Here is a 22,347-nt window from a genome sequence, read left to right as displayed (position 1 = left end):
GGGAAGACCCATAAGGAAGTTGCTGAGTCGGGATGAGACCATATACTAGCCCATAATTTTTGTTTAACTTTTTTGTTGTTGTTGGTAGAAAGGAGAATTCGATGTAGGGTATTAGAAATGATTGTGATGATTTAAAAAAGGCGAAAGATGTCAATTTGAAAAGAAGATATGGAAGAGAATTACACCCAAGGAGAAGGGATCACAGGGTTGGAGTTTGCTTTGGTTGGAAGCGTCCTGACATCAGCGATGTCATGGATCGGCCACGATGTCCCCCAAAAGAGAAAAACAGAAAGTCAGTGTGCAGTGTTGGCTCCCATCCAAATGAAGCACCCATCCATCAATACCCATCACAAAGTGGTTATTGAATACATTAACATCTGCAGTATTAGTGAGCGGATGGGCAGTTAGAATTCTGAAACACTTAACAAATAGGAAAGTATGGGTAAGCAAATCAACTGAAATTATTAGGCAGTGCCCTTTTTGTTAGATGTACTGCATTTCTTGGACAGGATCTCCAGGGACCTACTGTTCTAAGCCCAGATCACTGGGGTTTCTTTTGGTAAGTCTTTTTTTTTTTTTTTTGGTGAGGCATTTGGGGTTAAGTGACTTGCCCAGAGTCACACAGCTAGTGAGTGTTATGTGTCTGAGACCAGATTTGAACTCAGGTCCTCTTGACTCCAGAGCCCGTGCTATATCCACTTCACCACCTAGCTGCCCCTTGGTAAGTCTTAATGCTTAATCAGGCAATCTTCAAAACCTAAGCTTTAATGGTTTGAACACAGGGACTCTCAGATATCAGGAATAGTGGACCAGTTTGAACAGAAAATTTGTAAAATCAAAAAGGAAAATATTTAGCATTTTAAAAAATCCAGTTGAAAACTGCTCCATAGCTTTTCTGACTCCAATTTATTTTTCCAGACTTATTTCCCATTATTACCTCTCATGCATACTATGTTCAGACCCTTGAGCAAGTCAGTCGCTTAAACCTTCTGGGCCTGTTTTCCCACCTGCAAAATGAGATTGTCCCAGATGTCCTTGGAGGCTTGTCGGGCTCTAGAGCTGCAATCCCATGCCCATAGAGATTAAATGACTCATCCAGGGCCCCACAGCTCGCAAGTGAAGGAGGCTGGATTTGAACTCAGGTCTCTTTGATTCCAGGCCTGTTGATTACACGATGCTGCCTCTACCGCTTATAAACAAATATTTGCTGACAATGTTCTCTTTGAGAAAGCTGGTAGGCCCAGAACAGAAAAGCAGCATTTCCTGGGTTTCTTTATTTATTTTGTGACTCTTTAACTTTTTCGGGTTTTGTTGTTTTGGCTGAGCAACATAAATGGGCTTTTTGCCTTTGGGGTGGTGAAGTTCACTCCCTCTCTGTGTCCCAAGCAGCTTAGCTTGATCCCTTTACCCAAGGACAGTAGAGCCGTATCCACTGTCTGGTCCATCAGATGTGTCCCTCGCCCTCTCTCTCCTCATTTGTCCTTCATTGGGAGGGGGGTGCATTTCTGTTTGAGGCTTGGCAGGGTCCTCAATCTCAAAAAGATTACATTTGCCACTGCCAACCAAGTGACTTGGCTCTGGACCTTGGGTCCAACATAGATTCCCAAAGTGGGTGATACCACCGCCTGGGGGGCGTTGGAATGGTCCATGGGGAGGTAGTAGTCTGAAATGGTTTTTAAAAAAACCATTAAAGGATTAAAGAAAGTAGATTTTAGGGGGCGCTAAAATTTTTTTTATATGGGGGCAATAGACCAAATAAATTTGGGAACTCTAAAACAACTGTTCATTACAAAAACAATTAAATTGTCTAGTGAATGATTTTTAAGAGTATTATCTCATTTAAAAATGGAAGTTAACTCAAGAAAGTAGAAATACTTCCATTTCTCCTTGTCACTTAGACTCTATGGTGATGGCTTTTTAATCATTCTTGTGACCACCTCTTTAATCACTCCATTATACCACTGTCCAAGTAATCTCTTTCTGCCATGATCATGCCACTCTCCTCCTGACAAACGTTTGGTTCTATAGTGCAGTGAAGAACATGTTGAACTCTCATGTTGAACTTGGAGTCAGGGATCCTGGATTCAAATGTTGACTCTCTCAGTTATTGCCTGTGTGACCTTGGGCAAGTCACTTAACCTCCATTTGCCTCTTGAGTAAAATCAGAGAGTTGCATCGATGGCCTTTAGAGTCCCATCCAGTTCAAAACTGATTGATTCTATGACCCTGTGACCACTTGCAGACTCTTCATTTCCTACCAAATAAAAGCCAAGCTCTTGACTTTGACATTCAAGGCCTTCTACGTTCTGGCTCCAGCTTCTTATCCAGCCTTAGCTTGTAGCATTCCCCTTCACCTGTTCTGTGTTGATGCCAAGATGGCCTTCTCTCCCTCTTTCTGTTCTTACCCTAGCTTCTCCTGTCTCTGTCCCTTTCCTTATGTGTCCTCAGTGCCTGGAATGGACTCTCACCTGTAGAAGCTCCTCTTTTTCTCCTAGCTTTCTCTCAGTTCCACGTACTTCAGGAAACCTTCCCAGACCCAATCCCCTCCTCCCAGGGAAAAATCTTTCTCTCTTTCTCTCTCTGTCTCTCTTTGTTTCTGTCTGTCTCTGTCTGTCTGTGTGTCTGCCTCCTCCTGCCCCCATATCACATATATAATACAATATAACATAGATTTGTGATAGCATTCTGCATGGATCTCTAATCCTGTCTAGTGTCTCAGTTTTTTTGTACAGTTTTTTGGCATGGTGGATAGACTTCTGGGCCTGGAGTTAGGAAGATCTGAGTTCAGATATGGCTTCAGACCCTTTCTAGCTGTGGGACCCTGGGTAAATCACTTAACCTTTGTTTGCCTCAGTTTCCTCATCTGTAAGATGGGAATAATCATAGGACCTACCTCCCAGGGTTGTTAGGCTCAGATGACATAATGATTGTAAAGCACTTAGCATAGTACCTGGCAATATAAATGTTGGCTATTGTTATCACCATTATTACTGACCAGTCCTACCACACCGCCATCATTAGATTGTAAACTTGAGAACAACGACCAAGTCGGGCTCATATTTGCACAGTTGCCTCCCCCCACCCTGCCCCTAAGTGCAGTGAATTGTATACACTAAGTACCTGGTGTCTGTCCAAGGTGTGTGGGTCAATCAATCAATAAACATTTCAGTGCCTGCTATGCGTCAGGCACTGTGCTAAGTGCTGGGACAGCTCTATGAACTGTTAATCCGAGTATGCATCACAGTCTGGACAGTGGGGATTCTCTATCCATTTGGTCCCTTTGAGTGGATGGACAGCTTGGAAGACAGCTCCTCTTTGGATTACACTGCCCGTTGAGGAGGGCTCCTTAGGTTACTAGCTTTTCTGACTGGCTGCCCATGGCCCATCAGTATCTTCTCTTGATCTGCTAGAGGAAGCAATCCCCTTGCCACAAGGCATAAGAGCAGAAAGAAATAGGCCAAATGAGATGTTCTACAGCAAATACATTTCTGTGCCCACATGAGATGAGCAATCAGTGCAGTGTCAAGAACAGAACTGCTAGAACCCCTTTGACATCTTGGTTCTGTTTGGGGAGAGAGGAATATCCATCTTACTCATTATGATGATGAAACTTGCCACTGAGGGGATCCAGAAACCCATACAGCTGAGGCCCTTCCTCCCTGCCATTCATGTGAGGTTTTACTCATTTCCATTTAAAATTCTAGAGACACTGGTTGACTCCAGGCAGTTTTAACATTCAATATGGTGCCTTAAAGACTTTCTTCCATCTGTCACCCATGAGAGGTTCCTTGAAAAGCCCAACAAAAGCAATGACTTTGTTCGACTTCCCTCTTACTAAACTATAAAGTGAGGTATGGAGCAGGGATACATGCTTACCATCAGCAGTTGCCTGTGACGGAGGATGAACAGAAATAGAATCCCAAGGGAAAAGAAATCTGCTAGAGACAAGTTCTCCAGAAGTTCCTGCAAAATCATACTGAAACCTCTTCCACAAAAGAGTCTCTTCCTCAAAAGAGTCAAGCCTAGCTGTCCATCCACTCAAAGGGACCAAATGGGTGGAGAATCCCTACTGTCCAGACTGTGATACGTAGTTGGATTAATAGTTCATAGAGCTGTCCCAGCACTTAGCACAGTGCCTGACATAGCAGGCACTGAAATGTTTATTGATTGATTGACCCACATACCTTGGACAGACACTGGATGTGTGCAATGAACTGCAGAAAGTTCAGAATTGAATGGGAGGAAAAGAGTAGGTTAAGATTACCTATACTTATAGGTATGAGGCTGTATAGGGAAATTGCTCAGTGTGTTTAATCACCTTAACTTCTCCCAAAAACAAAGACCTGCCTTTCTAATACCAATATCGTTTTAGTGCTATTCTATGCCAGTGAATCATGTGATACCCAGGCTCAGAATCAGAGATGTTTAGAGTTGGGAGAGACCTTAGCTGTCACTTCACCTAGATTATACACAAAAAGGAATCCTCATTACAGCATACTTGATCCTCTTACTGAGGACCTCCCAAAAGAGGGAACCCTACATGACCAGGGACAGCTCCTTCCCCTTGGGGATAATTCTCCTGATATCTAGCCTTAGTTGGCCTTTTTGAGGTTTCTACCCCTTACTCTTGATTCTGCCCTTTGAGGCTGAACAGAACAAGCCTAATCTCTTTTCTATATCACAGATCTTCAAAAACTTGTACCTCTGAGACTCTCCTCCTGGCTGAACAGCCAGTGCCCTCAATTGATGCCCCTATGACATGTATCAGATGCCCTTCAACACCTTTGTTGCTCTCCTCTGAACATTTTCTAATTTATCAGTGTCTTTAATAGTTTTAAAAGCTTGAAGCTTTGGGATGTTTAAACTTCAATATCTAACAGCTGCACTCAGGCGTTGGACCCTCCTGGAGCCTGTACAGAGGGGAGATGCAAGGTCCCAGGCTCCCGCATATGGCGCCTCTCCCATCAGGGCTCCATGCTTAGCTGGGACACATCCCATTCATTGGTGCTTATCCTAGAACTCCTTCTCTCCTGGGCACTCTCACTGAATCGCCTCCTGCCTTTCTCTTTCTGTGGAATCCTTCCAAGCTCTCTCCATTAAGCCTCACCTTATAAACCATTTTCTAATTCAAACTATATAGACTTCTCAACATTGAAAGACAGCCCAAGAAACAGCTCTTATACTCAGTACCATCCAATCATAGATATGAGCCAGAAGCCAGCTATTCCAACCTTCTCATTTTGTATATGATGAAACTGAGACCTAGGAATGGGAGAATTGGGAAGAATCACACAAGTAGTAATTACTAACGGTGGCATTTGAACTCAGGGCTTTGGCTCCAAGGTCCGTGCCATGAAGCTCTTTGGTCGTGCTTTTTCCTTCATTCTACCAGCTCAATTATCCAATAATACACTCTTAATAGCAGCAGCAGCTAATTTAGTTCATTGGAGAATTGAGGTTTCAGGTCACCCGGAGGCAATGGGGAGACTTTGGGTAGCTGTGAATAGACTATAACATATACCAGTGAAGAAATGGACAGCAGAAGTGGCCTACAAGGGGCCACCACAGAGACATACAACCAGGAAAGGAAAAGGGCCATTCACCTAGCAAGGACAAGGGGCAACCAATGGACAGCACCATTATTAACATTACCTGTTATGCCATAACTCCATATACTGCAGTGTCAGGAAATCCAGAGGAAGGCACTGGAATACAAGATGGATCCCTCTTGGGAGGGAGAACTTATCATTCATATGGGCAAGGATTCCATTGGATGAGAAAGACTGGATGGGCTATGATCTGTGCCTTTGGAAGAAATGTCAATGATATCAGAGATCCATCATTACATCAGTTCATGGTGCCACTGACTGTCTCCATAAGGCTCAAACAGAAGCTATTTCTTTAACCTTTCTGAGCCTTTCCCCTAACCTATAAAATGGAAATAATAATAACAACACTACCAACAATAACATAGGTGCTACAGCACCTGTAGGGAAAGTGCATTTATATAGCACCTACTATGTACTAGGCACTGTGAAGTGCCAGACGAGAGAAAGGCTTTATAGGAGAGATGCTACAAGGGTAGAAATGACAAGATTTGGCAATTGATTGGGTATGGCCGATGAGAGAGTGAGGATCTACATTTGAGGTTGAAAGGCTGGTTGCTTAGGAAGATGGCAGTGCCCAGACATCAATAGAGGTGTTCAGAAGAGGGGAGGCTTTGGGAGAAAATAGTGAGTTCTATTTTGGACATGTTGAGCTTAAGATGTGTACAAGACATCTAGTTTAGGATGCCCAATAGATGGTTGTACATGTGAGACTATTATGGCTAGAGAAATAGTCTGAAAATCATCTTTACAGAGACGATAGTTGAATCCATGGGAGCTGATGTGCTCATCAAGTGAATTAGCTTAGAGGGAGAAGAAAAGAAGAGCACCTAGCACAGAGAGCTGGGGGATGTCCTTCCCCAGGTGGCAGGTGTGACTTGGATAAAGATCCAGCAAAGGGGACTGAGGAGTGGTCAGAGAAATAGGAGAAGTGGAGAGAGTGGTGTCATAAAAAATGTTGAGAGAAGAGAGAGTTCAAGAGGAGAGGCCTGGGGATATCATTAAAGACAGCAGTCAAGAAGCATGAGGACTGAGAAAAGGCCATTCACTTTGGCAATTGAGAGAGCATTGGTAACTTGGTGCTACCTGTGAAATGGTGGAATTGGGCATTTTTATATTCTGGAGAGCATAGGTCTGGCTGCATGGGTCAGTAGCTAGATTTAGTCAAACTCTAGTTATAATCCTGCCTCAGACACTTACTAGCTGTGTGACCCTGGGCAAATTACTTGATTTCTCAGCCTCAGTTTCCTCATCTGTAAAATGGGAATAATAATAGAATGACCCTCACAGGGTTGATGTGAGGATCAAATAAGGCAAAGCAAGTAAAGCATTTTGCATACCTGAAAGTTCTATATAAATGCTAGCTATTATTATATGATGTTTGATGTTAGTAATCAGAGTTACTATAATCTATCCATGTTACCTATCTATGTATCTATCATCTATTTAAATGCACATGGAAATGTGCATGTACATGTATATATGTATAAATATATACATTATATATAATGTATATATAAAAGCTCTGATATAAATATATATGTATTATATGTGTATATATAAGATATAGTCTTCTTATTTCATTCCAAATAGAATAGAAAGTTCTTAACCTGAATACAACCTTCCTAACTTCTTTTCCTTTCTGAAAATTTTAATAGTATTTTCTTTTTTCCCCAATTACATGTAACTAATTTCTTCATACTTAGTGGCAGAGAATGTTGAAGAAGAAGTGAGAAATAGAGATAATGTGACAGTTGAAGTGAGTTTTCCTCTAGTCCTTATGACAATAGCCCAGGGTTTCTAAATACAGCAGCGAAGGCACAAAGCTGGACACAGCTAGGCTCCCCTCTGCTCCACTGCACTCCCTCTCCATGCCTGAAATCTCTGCTTCTGGGTCATGTCATTCTCTCAGACACATGACACGTTATTGAGGAGGTGCTATGCCATTGTGTGGTATGTATGGAATACAAATTCCTCTGAGGTCACATCATCCCCTTGGAACGCCAAGTTTGTCTTGTCACAGACTCCCTAGATCCTTCGGGGAGATGACCGTGCCCATGAAAGTTCACATGAGTCAGAACCCCACAGCCTGTGAATACTAAGCAGATCCAGCTTTTCACATGACAGCTGGGGTGTGCCCCAGCCCTTATCCCAGCTTTAAAGTGAACCCCAAATTTTAAGCCTGAATTCTGAGCTTGCTTTCTTCATGAAAAACAACTTGATTTTCTTTTAAAGCACCCTTTTCATGGTGAGTGCGAGCAGTAACTGTGTAGGGAGCAAACAATGGAAGGAGAGGTATGACAGGCAGGAGCCCACAGGCGCCTTCCTGCTTCTTGCTTCCACTTTGGTATCTTGGTAATGATAGGGCTTGTAATTCCACACCCTTTTGCCTTTTTTTATGCTATAAAGATGTGAAGAGGAAGAAGAAAGGGAGAAGGAACAGCACTGGGGGGGACTTATGATGCAAGCAGACAGCCAATGAAGCCTGAGGCTATTGTGTTAGTCAATTTCCATTGATTTGGTGAGGTAATGTCCTATTAGTAGAAAGTTGACCAATCGGGAACCAGGAGGACAGGTTGACTCCTTCCTCTGACAATTTCTTGCTGTGTTGGCTATAGGCAAGTCACATTGTCATCGTCATCATTGTCAACATCACCATCATTTCTAACAGGAGCAGCAAGGTGGTTAGAGGATAGAGCACCAGGCCTGGAGTCAGGAAGACTCCTCTTCCTGAATTCAAATCCAGCTTCAGACACTTCCTAGCTATGTGACTCTGGGTAAGTCACTTCACCCTGTTTGCCTCAGTTTCCTCATCTGTAAAAAGAGCTGGACAAGGAAATGCAAACCACTCTAGGATATCTGCCAAGAAAACCCCAAATCAGGTGAGAAAGAGTCAGACATGACTGAATGACAACATAAATGCCAGCTGCTACTCTATTAGCACTTATATAATGCTTTAAGTTCTACACAGCACTTTTTACATATATTACCTATTTGATCCTCATAATCAACCTATGAGGGCATTGCTGTAGATGAGAAAACTGAGGCTGGAAGGTGAATTATTTGTTCAGAGTCACATAACTAGTCTGAGAGAGAACTCAAACTCCAGTCTTCTTCCCTGTAAGTATAGTGCTCTATCCACCACAAAACATGTGTGTGTGTGTGTTTGTGTGTGTATGTGTGTATAGGTGTGCGTATATGTGTGTGCATAGGTGTGTGTGTATGTGTGTGTATGTGTGCACAGGTGTGTGTATATGTGTGTGCATAGGTGTGTGTGTGTGTGTTTGTGTGTATATGTGTGTGTATGTGTGTGTATGTGTGTATAGGTGTGCGTATATGTGTGTGCATGTGTGTGTGTTTGTGTGTGTATGTGTGTATAGGTGTGTGTATAGGTGTGTGCATATGTGTGTGTGTATGTGTGTATAGGTATGTGTATAGGTATGTGCATATGTGTGTGTATGTGTGTATAGGTGTGTGTATATGTGTGTGCATATGTGTGTGTTTGTGTGTGTGTATATAGGTGTGTGTATATGTGTGTGCATATGTGTGTGTATGTGTGTGTATGTGTGTGTATATGTGTGTGCATATGTGTGTGTTTGTGTGTGTATGTGTGTATAGGTGTGTGTATGTGTGTGTGTATGTGTGTGTTTTGTGTGTGTATGTGTGTGTATGTGTGTATAGGTGTGTGTATATGTGTGTGCATAGGTGTGTGTATACAACAATAGCCTGTGATTTAATCAGTGTAACAACTCTTCCCAGTAACGTAGCTCCATCCACAAACAAGCTGAGATCCTAACCTGTCTTTTGGTCTTAGAAAGTTGCCCGATGACCTCTCTAACATGGTAGATGGTTGGTAGTAGATGGCTGTCCTTCAAGAGTTGCTGTGGCTTGAACATCCATCACTGTGTGGCCAGGCTAGTGATGAGCCCCTCTGAGTTATTGAGGCTGGTCCTCACATAATCGACAGGTAGTCAACAACCAGGCATGTTGGTCAAGTCTTTACAGCCATGCTGGCTCTTCTAGATCTTGGATTTATTAAAAAAAAAAAAAACTCTGGTCACTTCCATAGCATGAAGAAGCTTAAGGTCAGGAGAGGACTTTAGTGGAGGCTGGCTTGATCATAGGATCACAAATTTTGAACTGGAAGAGACCTCAGAGTTCATCTTTGTACAGATGGTGACTTACCCAGGGTCACACAGCTAGCAAGGGTCAGAATTTGAACCTTGGAGTCCTTGTCATCAAATCCATCACTCTATCTACTATGCTATGTTGTCTCTCAAAATGTACCCATGGAAATATAATTGTCTTGGGGTCCAGACTTGTGCTTTCATTGGCATAGGGAACTCTCCAGTGCAGAAACTCTCTCCATGATGCAGATCTGCACCTGCCTTGCCACTTACAATCTTATAGAGTTGCTTGGGGGACTAACAGATTAAGAGATCTGTCCAGGGTCACAGGGTCACAGCTAGTCTGAGTCAGAGGCATGACTGGAACTCATGCCTTTCAGATTCAGAGAACAACTATTTTTTACCTTTGCCATACTGCTACATATATAACAGCATATAGTAACACAGATGCAGTATGGCATGGTAAATAGAGTTAGGAAGATGAATTTAATTCGTACCTCTGAAACTTTCTAGCTGTGTGACCTTGAGCAGATCTCTCTGAGCCTCAGACAACTCCATAGCACTTACCTCCCAAATCACTCACAAGTTGACGTACACTCTCTATTGGTGAAGAGAGTTCCAATACCTGGAGCCCCCCACATCCACACAATCACAGACCTTTTCTGTGTTCAAATATACAGGAATATGCCCTAACTGGGAGGAAAGGAGAGGCGCATGGGAAAATGAGATGTTAAAAGACTTGAAGAAAATCTTGGAAGACTCTCCAGTGTCCATCCCTGCTGGTATACTTTCTTTGGGAAAAGATAAGATTCATCATTTGGGAGGAGACTTAATAAAGGAGCAGTGAATGAATTACTGAGAAGAGTAGAATCAGAATCGGCTGAGTCAAAGCAGCAGATGTTGGCAAGTCCAAATTTCTGTCACATTCGTACTAGGAGAGAAGGAATTAATTTAGGGACATTTGCATGTGGATTTTTTTTTTTTGCTATGAGCTTAGTAGAGTTTAGGGTTTGTCCTTAGAGATAGGAATCATTTTCTTCAAATTAATTTCTTTAAAACTCAGCTGTCACAGCTTCCTAAGCCAAAGGGCTAAATGGATCTGATAGACATGAGGAACCCTGGGGAGCCACACTGCTGGGGTCGTAAATGAAAAGCTTCAGATAATTTTAATCTCTTATGATACTCTGGGGCAATAGCAACTATTACAAATCACCTGCTCTATTCAAATCAACCCATTTATTTATCCATCCCACTTCTGGAGAAGGAGCTAACATCAGGCAGTTATGCTTACAGCAGATGAGAATAAAGGACATTTTGTGAAACTTGGGGACAGCTGGCCAACACCAGGTTCTTCTCTAAATTATCCTAACATGAATTCAGCTAGATCAGAAACATGAAGGGAAATTGGAATGAGGCCAGTTACAGAGCAGAGAAAAAATATTTGTGCATGTCAGAAAACAAGAAGGGACATTATGCAGGAAGCCCAAGTGAATTTTCAAGTGGAAAAAAATGAAATTAGATTTCCAAATTTTTTGACCAACAATAGAGCTTCAAGAATTCAAGGGAAAGACTTTCTGTCTCATACTACTAGTTGTGTGATCCTGGACAAGTCACTTAACTTCAGTTTCCTAATCTGTAAAATGAGGATAAAAACAGAACTTAACTCCCAGGGTTGTTGAGAAGATCAAACAAGAGGCTATCTCAGTTGCCTTATTATATTATTATAGGAGATATTATATATCTCTTATTATTGTTATCTCTTGTTATTGTTGTTATTAGTGTTTCACTGAGAAGGCTTTGCAATGTTCCAAGCCCAATGTAGAAATGGAATTCATTTCCTTCCGACTTCAAGTGCAATGTGCTCTACCCACTAAACATCCACACTGAAAACACAAAGTGGATAAAGAATATGTGTTACATGAATAATGACATGCAGCTGGATGGATATCCATTGAGCTAGTCCTTCCATAGATACACGTATATATGCAATATCTATCTAAGGGATAGTGTGTGTATGTGTGCATTTATTTGCTTGTACAGGTACATACATATTAGATGAATGCTATTAAAAAAGATAAATGCTATAGATGAAGAATTAGTTAACCCAGAAATAAGTAGGAGTAGGTGATCGATCTGGGCCATATCTAGGAAACTACAATAGCCTTCAGTGACCCCAAACTGCTCACTGCTATAGAATCTATCTCTTCAATTATAGTAATCTCCCAAATGACAGACTACATGGCTATGAATCATAGAATGCCATAATCTCATAAGAAGAAAAATGACAGGTAACCCAAAGGTCAGTGGAAAGACACATCACAGGGCATGAGTAGGCTTGCAGTATTGGAAGGTCCTGAAAGACATCATGAAGGCTGATTGATTGGCAACAGAAGTGCACTAGTCGCGCTGCGAGAATAAGAAGCCATGAATAGATGATCCATTTCCTACACGGGTCCTCCTGAGGTAGTCAAAGAACCGGAAGAGGTCGTTAGCATGCCAGGCCCTAGTGGCGGATTTATGGAAATGTCATGTGGGACAGGATGATCCCACCAGGATAAAAGCAAGCAGAATGACAAGCTATGGAGGGATTATGTTATTTATTAATTATTATTGAAAATGAAATCATGGATCATGTTTTAGGGTAGCCAAAAGATTGCAAGAGATTACACATTTTAGCATTTGAAGGGACCTTAGAGCCCATCCATTTCAATCCTCTCATTTGTTTTTCAAATGAGGTAACTAAGCCTAGAATGTTGGAGTGATTTAGCCAGTCTCACAAGATAGTAATTAGCAAAGGTGAGATTCAAACCCAGATCCTCTGACTCTAAGGCCAGCCTTCTTTCCCCTGTGCCATGCTGCAGATGAATGCGTGCTTCAGGACAAAATGTGCACATTGTGTCCATACAAAGCATCAAGACTCTAATCTCATATGACTTCCTCCTTAATAAGATGAGTCTTATTTTCACCTTGGCCATTAACTGACTCTGGATGAATGATTTGAATGGGAGCATGAAGCATGGGAGTGAAGGTAGCTCTTTAAGCCATTTCTTTGTGAATATCTGAAGCATGTTCAATGTGCCAGGGACACATTCAGTTCTTAAGCATATACTGCTAAAGGAAATTCAGAAACACAAGTGGAGAAAGTTTCTGGAGCTGATGTGGTTAATGGAAGCTTCAGAAGACCCTTGAATACCCTAGAACTTTGGCATCTTTCAATTTTAGAAGATGGAGGAATGAGGCAGTGGTGGCCAGCATGATCCATAAGATTGTCTGGACTATAATTAATAGGAGATCATAGAAATATTACTAATTTGGGCAATGAGTACTAGATGAAAAATAGCATGGGTACATTCCAGATTAGTTTCCCAAACAATGAATTGGGGATATTCTTAGGAGGTACACAGGCTAAAAGGTTGATCCTCTTCTGACCTTGCTCTGAAAAGCTGCATATGGCATAATTTGCTTAGAAATTGCCCTTGAAGGACCCTTATAGTGCTTGGAGACTTTTAGTCTGGGGTCATAGAAAGAATGATAACCTGGAAGGATTAATGTGAGATTTGACAAAGATATAACCACTCAGGGAGTCTGGGGGGAGTTGAAAGAAAGCTGACCCTGTAGTTGGGAGAGACCTTGGTTCACCTCCTGCCTCCAACCTTCCCACCTTCTTTTCAGATCCCTCACATGATCACACAGCCACCACTGCCATGTTGCAAGTCTAGCCTTGAGTCCAAATAGAAAAGAGATTGCTTGTATTGTAGATGGTGAGGAGCCCTCACTGTCAATAGATGTTCATGTTTGTAGAAGACATTGGGCTAATTACATCAAACCCCAGAACAATACAGAGCCTCCTATAGAAGATCCAAAATTATTCAAGGGTTGGCCAGGCTAGAAAAATCAAGTGGATGAAGATTGCCTGTTGGCCAAACTGTAATATGCAGCCCATAGCACTGGCCTGTCAGGCATAAATCTTGGAGTGACTCAGCAATTGGATAATGACCAGACCTAGAATTAAAAAGAAGGAATACAATAGTTGGATTGTATTGGAAAGAAGAACATAAGTTCCTAGAGGACAGGAGATATTCTCATTTTGTTTTTGAATCCCAAACATCTGACACAATGCCAGGTGCATTATGCTTATTAAAGCCTTGTTGAATCTAATTGAATACAATTGGGGAAATTGAGCAGTGCTTTTAATCACCCTAAACTTCTCCCTGAAACAGACATCTTTTTTTCAAAAATAGCAATGCTGTGTTAAGGCATTCCACAGGAAAGCTGTACATAGCTAAAAAATGGAGACGATATAGATGAAGCTCTTTGAACATTGGAAGCAAATATTGGGTGGCTGAGAATCAGCTCGGGGTTTACTTTACATAGGGATCAACCATAGATTTCACAGGGCTTATGAGTGTCTGGTTTACAACAACTCATTAGCTAAAGGCAGAGAGAGAGAGTGCCTTGTACTTTGGGGAAGAAGAAAAGAAGAAAAAGAATGAAGGAAGGAAAGAAGGAGAAGAGGAGGAAAAGAAGAAGAAGACAGAAGAGAGGAGGAGGAGGAAGAGGAGAAAAGGGGGAGGGAAGAGAGGCAGAAGAGGGGAAGAAGAGAAAGAAAAGGAGGAGGAAGAGGAAGAGGAAGAGGGAGAAGGGGAAAAAAGAAGAGAAGGAGAAGGTGGAGAAGGAAGAAGAGAAGGAGGAAGAGGAGGAAAAAGAGAAGAACTAGGGTTTGGGTTGATTTTTCCAGGGAATCATAAAATATTCTATAGATGCCAGAGAATGTAACATAGACAGATGGCCCAGCAGATGCTATAAGAGAAAATCGACTTACTACTGAGTGAACCAAAAAAAAAAAAAACAAACAAGAAGGGGTGGGGGGGGAAGTAAACACTCTATCATGGACTGTCAGGACCACATTCCCTTGGCCTAAAAATTCTGGCTGTGCTCCCTAGGACTAGATAGTACAAATGAAGCATTCTGCCTCCTCTCCACCCTGCTGCATTTGGCATCGAGGTAATCTTTTCAGCAGACTTGCTTTTCTGTTGATTTGTGCTTAAGAGCAGGGCCAGAATGGTGTAGTATTGTGCTCTGTCCAGGGTGGGAAAGGGAGACCTAACAGGCATGGTATAACTCCAAGGAATGTACAACCAACCAGTAAGAGGGTGGGCAGATGGGTGCCATCCTATCCTAGTCCATCACAGAGCTCGCCTCCACATAGCCAGGACACTTTCCCCTGAACAGTGGCACTCTCTCTGCTCTTCAAGCTCTTCCCACGTTCCCCCCTTCTGAGCTGGGTGTCAGTGCCTCCCAGTAGCTGTGACCCAGCCATTACTGGGCACCCACCCACAGAAGCAGCGGCGTGGTTGCCATTGGGAAAATTTTGCTCCTGAACACTGCCAACATACCCCCTTTCTCCCATTTCACCCAGCTGCAGCAGGGGGGCACTTCACTCCACTCTGGGCCAATGTCCTGTGAATAGGAGTCCCGCCTTTCCAGTTTTTGTTTTGAGTAGAGCAATAGAGTGAGTCCCATAGGATGAGCAGTCATGGGTAGGTGTCTACATTGTCTGTCATACTCTCTCCACCCCAATCCCCACCAAATCCAAGCCTCCTCCAAATTTCTCCATTACTGTCAATCAAACATCCTTCCTCGACCAGATTTATACCTCACTTCACGTCTAATCAGGTGCCTTTTCTGGTTTCATTTGTCTTTGATCTGCCCCCCTGCTCTCTGCTGACAAGGCCACAACCCTAGTTCAGGCCCTTATCCTTTTCACAAGGAGTACTACAAAAGCCTCCTGACTGATCCCCCTAACTCTTCCTCCCTGCCCCTTCTCCAATACATCTTCCACATGGCTGCCAAAGTGATTTTCCTAATGCCAAAGACTGACCTTATTACTCTCACCTCAGCAAACTCAAGGGTTCACATATCCTGGGGGTTCATGCTCAATTTTTTTAATTGATAGGGTATATGGTTAAAAAAAAAAGCTTGAAGATTGTAGTAATAATGACTAGAGTAATGCATTTGGAGTCAGGAAAACCTGGATTCAAAACCCATCTGTGCTACTTGTTAGTGGTATGGCCCATTCCAGGCAATCACTTACCCTTTATGTAGGAGACGCAACTCCCCAAGACTTGCCTGCTAAGTTGTATCTGTGGGGAAACCAGCCTCAGTGAAGGGAGTACTCACTTGGAGAGTTTCCTGTGCTGATAAATAATGCAATCATAGATCCTTCAGCTGATTGAGTATTTTTTTTAACAAGTTCCAAATAGGGTCACAGAGGGTTGGATGCAACCAAACAATAACAATAGGAACAAAAATACGAAGGAAAGGACACAAGAAGCAGGGGATACCATATTGCCAGGGTGGTTAAAAAATGTTCCACTGGGCATGGTCCTTTAGCTAAACTACATGATGAACAATGTGTGGGAGCTGATGAAAATTTACCCCTGAAAATATCTCCTTAAATCAATGTAGTTTGCCTTTGTAAAACACCATTATCCAAGTTACTCAAAACGCTTTAGAGTAGGTAAAGATTCAGTTCAACAATCATGCACTAAGGCGCTGTTCTAAGCATGGGCACACAAAACCAAAAATGAAATAGAACCTGCCCTCAATGAGCTTATATTCTAATTTTGTAAAAAAAAAAATGATCTTTGTAGGTTCTTCAGTATTTAGTCAGGATGTAGAGACCACCACTCTTATTTTAAGAGGTATAAATTAGCTTCATATCTCTGAATATTTGCTTCCTTTCCTCCCTGAACCACCCATACTCTTATCAGTTGTTGTTCAGCTATTTTTCTGGTTATGTCCAACCTTATTTGGTCTTTTCTTGGCAAAGATTATGAAGTGGTTTTCCATTTCCTTCTCCAGCTCTTTTTATAGATGAATAAATTGAAGCAAACTGAGTTAAGTGACTTGCCCAGGGTCACATAATGGACACTCTGTGCACTATGGTGCCACCTAGCTGCCCTACCCTATGAGTACCTTTCACCTACGGATGCCTCATAAAGCCTACTTCTTATGAGCCTGACCAGAGTGTGGGGCTGTTGCAGACCCATTGGTCTTTGGAGCAGGTGCAGATTGTACAACTGGTTCTGGTCCGTTAACCATGTGGTGAGGAGGAGTGTCTTTGATTGACAGCAGTAGCATAGCTGGAGCTGGGATACATTTAGAAGGCCTCAGTTAGCTGGAACCTGTCCCTTCCCCTCATTTGCCTTCTTTCTATCTGGCAGTATCCCATGGAGAGAAGAGAGAGCCCCAGGCCCTCCCTGTTTGAGGCCGACAGTCTGGGGATGCAGGCCTCAGGTTTTTGTTATTTTTTGCTCTTGTATCCTAGGTGAGGGAGATGGCAATGACCTTGAGAGCCTTGGAAGCCCAGGTGAACAAGCCACCTGGGGCCTGGCACTTGAGTCAGTGATGGCTTCTTCAGCTGGACATGCATGTCCTGAGGATCTAGGAAGGAGGAGGGGCCTTCTGAACCCAGCTCATGGGTAGGTAAGATAGGAACTCTTCAGCTGTGATGCACCATTTGGACCTCAATGCTGCATAGACACTCAGTCATCTGAGCCCCAAGTTCCACTGAAAAAAGGGGTGTGGGGTGCAGTGTGCCCCCTAGGGAAATGTTTCTGCTTCTGTTCTTGCTATATCTTTGAGATAAATATCCTTCTGTAAAAGCTGGTTGTGATGTTCATTGGTAAAGTAGAATTTGGACGCTCATAGTGGAGGGAGCAGATCAGGGGTTTGACTCAACGGCATTGGAGAAATTATACCCCAAATTCTCAGGGGGCATCCCCAGAAAGTTAAGGGGGGAGATGTAGGCGACCTTACCCCAGGAGAGTGAGGGCAGAGTCATTACCACACGTGAAGTAGAAGAAGCTGAATAGGAGGATGTGTTTCCAAATTCTGGAATCTCTTTGGGATCTAACGAGGAACTAACACATGCCTTAAGACTCAGCAGAATCGTTAATCCTAAAAGGGAGGGGCACACGTGTCGTTCTCCCAGGGCCAGCGCCAGGCTCAGGCTGGAGCACGGCCAGCAGGAGTAATTGCTCGCGGAGGAGCCTGGCTAATCTCTCTCCCACAAAAACAAAACGCTGCAATTGCCGTCAGCCGCCCTGTCGGTGGGACCGTCCTTTTCTTAGGCTGTGCGACGTTCTATCACCTGCTCCTGAGCGGGAAGGTGGCTCCTGGCTTCCGAGACACAGCATGCTGTATTCTTGGACCAGACCAACTTCTGGTGAATCCCCATTGCTCGCTGTTCTTGGCATCCTTGGAGCAATAATGATGCCCCATGATGCCAGTGGCAACCTTGCCAGAGTTCAGTGGCATTAGATACAGGAAATACATAGGAAACATTTGTGGCTTTATGATTTCCTATTTGGAAGGTTACTGAGTATGCTGAGCCCACCAGTGTCCAGAGGCACTAATACCTCTTACGGATACTTTGTAGCTCCCGTGGGATGGAGGATTCACTCTATGAAGGTAACTGTGTCCAGAACGACCTCTAGTTAATACCTTAGATTTTGGTCCCTAATTGAGGGCTTTTCTCTACAGGTATTGGCACAGCACAGTAGCTGATGATTCCCCTCTTTGAGGGGATGTCAAGAATATATCCCTGCAAATGCGGAGGTGCTCCTGCATTTGTAAACATAATGGTAAAAACAGAGTGTAAGCTTCTTGAGGCAGGGACTCTGTGTGTGTATGTGTGTGTGTGTGTATGTGTGTGTGTGTGTGCTTGTGTGTGTGTGTGTGCATGCACGCACGCGCTCACCTAGTACAATGCCTGGTAAACAGTAGGCACTGAATATATTCTTGTTGTGTTCAATTGTATGAAATCTCTGATTCTGAGTTAAGCCAGAGGTCCTCTGAGCTCATCGTTTCCCTAGTCCATCCAGACCTGCCTCTTCCGTTGCTACCCACCAAAATCTTCAAGGTTGAATTTAAATGACACCTCTTCCAGGATGGCTTCCCTGATTGTGGCATTATCTTCCCTTCCTCTATAAGACCTTGCATCTTTTTTGGTTCTTCTCACCTCCTGCTTCAATTCTTTCCACCTTTGTCTTATCTCCTTCCTAGAGCAAGAGCTTCTTCAGGACAGGGACTGGCTCTTACTCACCTTAAGTCCGCTGTAGAGACTGAGATGAGAATTGGTGCAGCATGGGAGCTGAAACACAGATCCACTGCCTCAATGCCTTGGCACCATCCCAAAGGGAATTCAATCACTACATCAAACAGCAGAGTGATTTCAGCCAAGGAGCCCCTCAAAGCTGCAGCCTACTTGGTAGGTTTCACTAATTTCTTTTTGGTGCCGTAGTTTTATTTGTGATTGAGAACAGTGTCACATTCTATGTTCGAAATCAATGTATGTATCTTATGAAGTTTGAAATGCTTTTTCATTTATTCTGACAAATACCTAGTCTAAAAGAAGAAGCATCTCCCACCTCCCCTTTAAAGAATGCTATTCTTTTGGCATTCAGGCATTCATATACAACAAACTCCTATTTATCCAAGATTCAGACAACCAGAAAGTTCCCAGGCAGGAATTTTTTTTTTGCATGCTACATGGGATGCTTCACAGGAAGGCCCCAGTCCCCCAAATCAGCTGTGCCCTCCCACCCCCATTATAACCATTAAACCCAGTAGGTCCACATTATGAGTTTCATGTCAATTTAACCCAACACACACTAATTAAATTCCTGTTATATACAGGGCACTGTGGCAGTCACTCGGGTAGAATCATAGATCCAGAGTTAGAAGGGACATTTCTACAACCACTGGGCTTTCTCTCTTTTTGGCCTCAAACTTAGGAATGTTTGGTAAATTGAATTAAATTGGATTGAATTTGCAAATGTTTGCCATTATTGAAGCAGCCATAGAGGGAAAAAGAAATAATATGGCAGCCCTGAAAGAGCATCAGCTAAACTGACAAGGAGGAGTAAGTAACCTGAGCTTTGGCACCGCGCTCTCTCATCACCCCAGGCTCCACGTCCTCCTGAGGCATGGGGGGGTATCAGGGCTTGTTGGAGGGTGAGCTGGGGCAGCCGTGGGTTGCCTGCTCTGCTGGCCCGACTGCATGTGACTAGAGGGGGTGTCCTCTGGGTGTCCCTTCCCCCTCCTTCCCCATTCAGCTGAAATTCCCAGATTTGACTCTGCTGAGCTCCCCGAGGAGGATCAGGTGCTCAGAAACAGTCTCCTGGATTTTTGCTTGAAGTAAATCCTCCTGGCTTCCACTGCTAGCGACAGGAATGGGGTGAACTTAGGGAAGTTATTTACTGAGCAAGAAGAACCAAATTTGACATAAGGATGATCAGATAATAAAGTTCCTTGGTAATTAATTTGACTCTTTGTTTATTAGAATCACAAACGAGGGAATGGACCTGGGAAAATGAACACAATAATTTGGCAAGGAGAGCAAACCCATTCTCTCCTACTGCCTTTTTTTTTCTTTTTTAAGAAAAATGCAGTGTTTAGTGAGAAGCAGAACTTCCTAAACGGAGGCATACCAACCCCTAAGGATTCCATGGATAGATTTTAGGGGGTCCATGAATGGGGATGGGATAAAAAACACATCTTTCTTTTCACTAACCTCTGAGTGAAAATTAGCATTTCCTTCAATTATGAATGAAGATAACAAACATTATTCTAAGATGAGATCCATGGGCTTTCTATGAACAGTCTGAGAGTTCTATACTATAGACACAGTTGACACATTTACCCTTGGCCTGAAGGTAAATGCTGAGGATCCATAAGACTTCAAGGCCAGTGATGGGTGCACATTCACTGGTCCCTCCTGAATCGGCTCCATAGCCTGCTAGCACAGGGCTATCAGGCAGGTTCAATGACTATGAAACCAGGACATAGCACTCACTGACCTTCCATGGGTGTGTTGCTGTCAGGCCTGTTGGCAAACACAACATCCACATATTGAAGCTGCAGTCTCTGGAGGGAACCCTTCAGTCCTGAAATGAACAGCAGAGTCACACACATGACCCACGGTGGTAGAAACACCTTCAAGTCAATGCTGAACAAGTCAACAACTTAACAAGCATTTACTAAGCGCTTGCTGTGTGCCAGGCATTGTGCTAAGTGCTGTGGATACAAAGAAAGGGAAAAAACAGAGCTTGGCCTCAAGGAGCTTACATTCTAATGGTTGAAAGGATGTTAACTGGATGCTTCACCACATTAAAAAGTGTCAAAGTGCTCCTCAGTGTATCTTTTACAGACTTTTTTTTCAGTTATAATAATGTTTGGATTAGAAAACATACTTGAACCCAAAATCAATAAATGTTTGTTGAGTTGTTCTTCAGAGACTCAGAGGCATGTCCAGAGTCAGATTTAAGAGTAAAGACTGCTTCTTTCTTCTCCTTAAAACAGGAAAATATGTCTTTACCTTAAGCTTACTCTCTCTGGGTCTCAGGTTCCTTAACTATAAAATAATGGAGTTGGACTGGACAGTCTTCATCTAGCACTGGTGAGCTTGTTTTCTATTATTTCAATGACTATTTCAATATATTTGGTTTCCTTTGTGATCCAGCACTTAGCATAGTGCTTGACACGTAGTGAATGCTTAACAAATGTTTATTGATGGATGAGCTGATTCTGCTTTTAATTTTATCCACTTAAAAACTTGATTCTGAGAAGGGTTCTGTAGGTGTCACCAGACTGTTGGGGTCCACGACACACAAAATGGTCAAGAACCTGGACCAGGTGGGCTCTGAGGTTCCTTCTAGCTCTGTCTCTGGGATCCTATGGTTGCATTACTTTTTTTCTTGGTCTCAGGAGATTAAAAATAATCACTAGGTCATACATTTAGAGCTAGAAGGAAACTCAGCATCCACCCAGTTCAATCCCCTCTTTTTTTTTTCTGATGAGGACCCTGAAACCCTGAGAGGTAAGGACTCTCCTAGGGATGCTGGTACTAAGTGACAGGTTCTGAGACTCCAGTGTTCTATTCACTACTGTTAAAACCATTGCCCTAGTAGCCCAGAGATGGATTATACAAACAAGGGGAGGATCTGTGATTGTTCAAGTAGGAAACTCCCAGTATGGGAACTCTCTCCACCAAGCACAGAGTACATATCACAACTTAGAAAATAAATCCTAGGGAGATGATTGAGACTCAACAAGTTTGAGCCATTTGCCCAGGATGGCATAGCATCAGAAATACACAGGAAAATTAAATCCAAGAATAGATACATGGGAGCATGACGATTTGTGGGGAAATGAATTGAGGGCTTGACCTAGAATGCGAATACATAGTCTGTAGAACCCCCCAATAATCTGCCATGTCCTCATTCTTTAGAAAAACAGCTACTACATTAAGAGTTTGAGAAAAAAAAAAGGTAACTCAAAAACATAGGAAAATAGTGAGGGAAATAAGAATAAGGCTTCTGTGCCTGATAGCCATATCCCAGTTCTAATTACTTGGCTGCTTGCTGTGGTTAGAGAAATTAATTAATTTCGCTAAAACTAACGTTTTCCTGAAATATTCGCATGGAGTGTGATTCAATACACCCAAAAGAAAGAAATATTTTACCTCATTTTCTCGAGAAACAGCATTTTCCTATCAGCTTATTTAATTACATGGGAAGACTGAATATTTTAAATTTGTTTTTTATTAT

General features: G+C 42.8%; 1 protein-coding gene across 3 annotated transcripts in view; it reads right to left on the bottom strand.

Moving 5' to 3' along the window:
• The window catches only part of KCNAB1 (potassium voltage-gated channel subfamily A regulatory beta subunit 1), a 457,818-nt gene that overhangs the window by 51,598 nt on the left and 383,873 nt on the right, over positions 1 to 22,347 (bottom strand). For all 3 annotated transcript variants that reach the window (XM_020988906.2, XM_020988908.2, XM_020988909.2), the window contains exon 8: positions 20,599 to 20,685. In XM_020988906.2, coding sequence (XP_020844565.1) covers positions 20,599 to 20,685 — 87 coding nt within the window. The remainder of the gene's footprint in view (positions 1 to 20,598; positions 20,686 to 22,347) is intronic.

The sequence above is a fragment of the Phascolarctos cinereus genome, unplaced genomic scaffold (genome assembly GCF_003287225.1).
Source record: "Phascolarctos cinereus isolate Bilbo 61053 unplaced genomic scaffold, phaCin_HiC Scaffold_7;HRSCAF=346, whole genome shotgun sequence".
NCBI classification, from domain to species: Eukaryota; Metazoa; Chordata; class Mammalia; order Diprotodontia; family Phascolarctidae; genus Phascolarctos; species Phascolarctos cinereus.
Note: the sequence above shows the minus strand (reverse complement) of the source record. Positions and strands in the feature narration are given on the sequence as shown.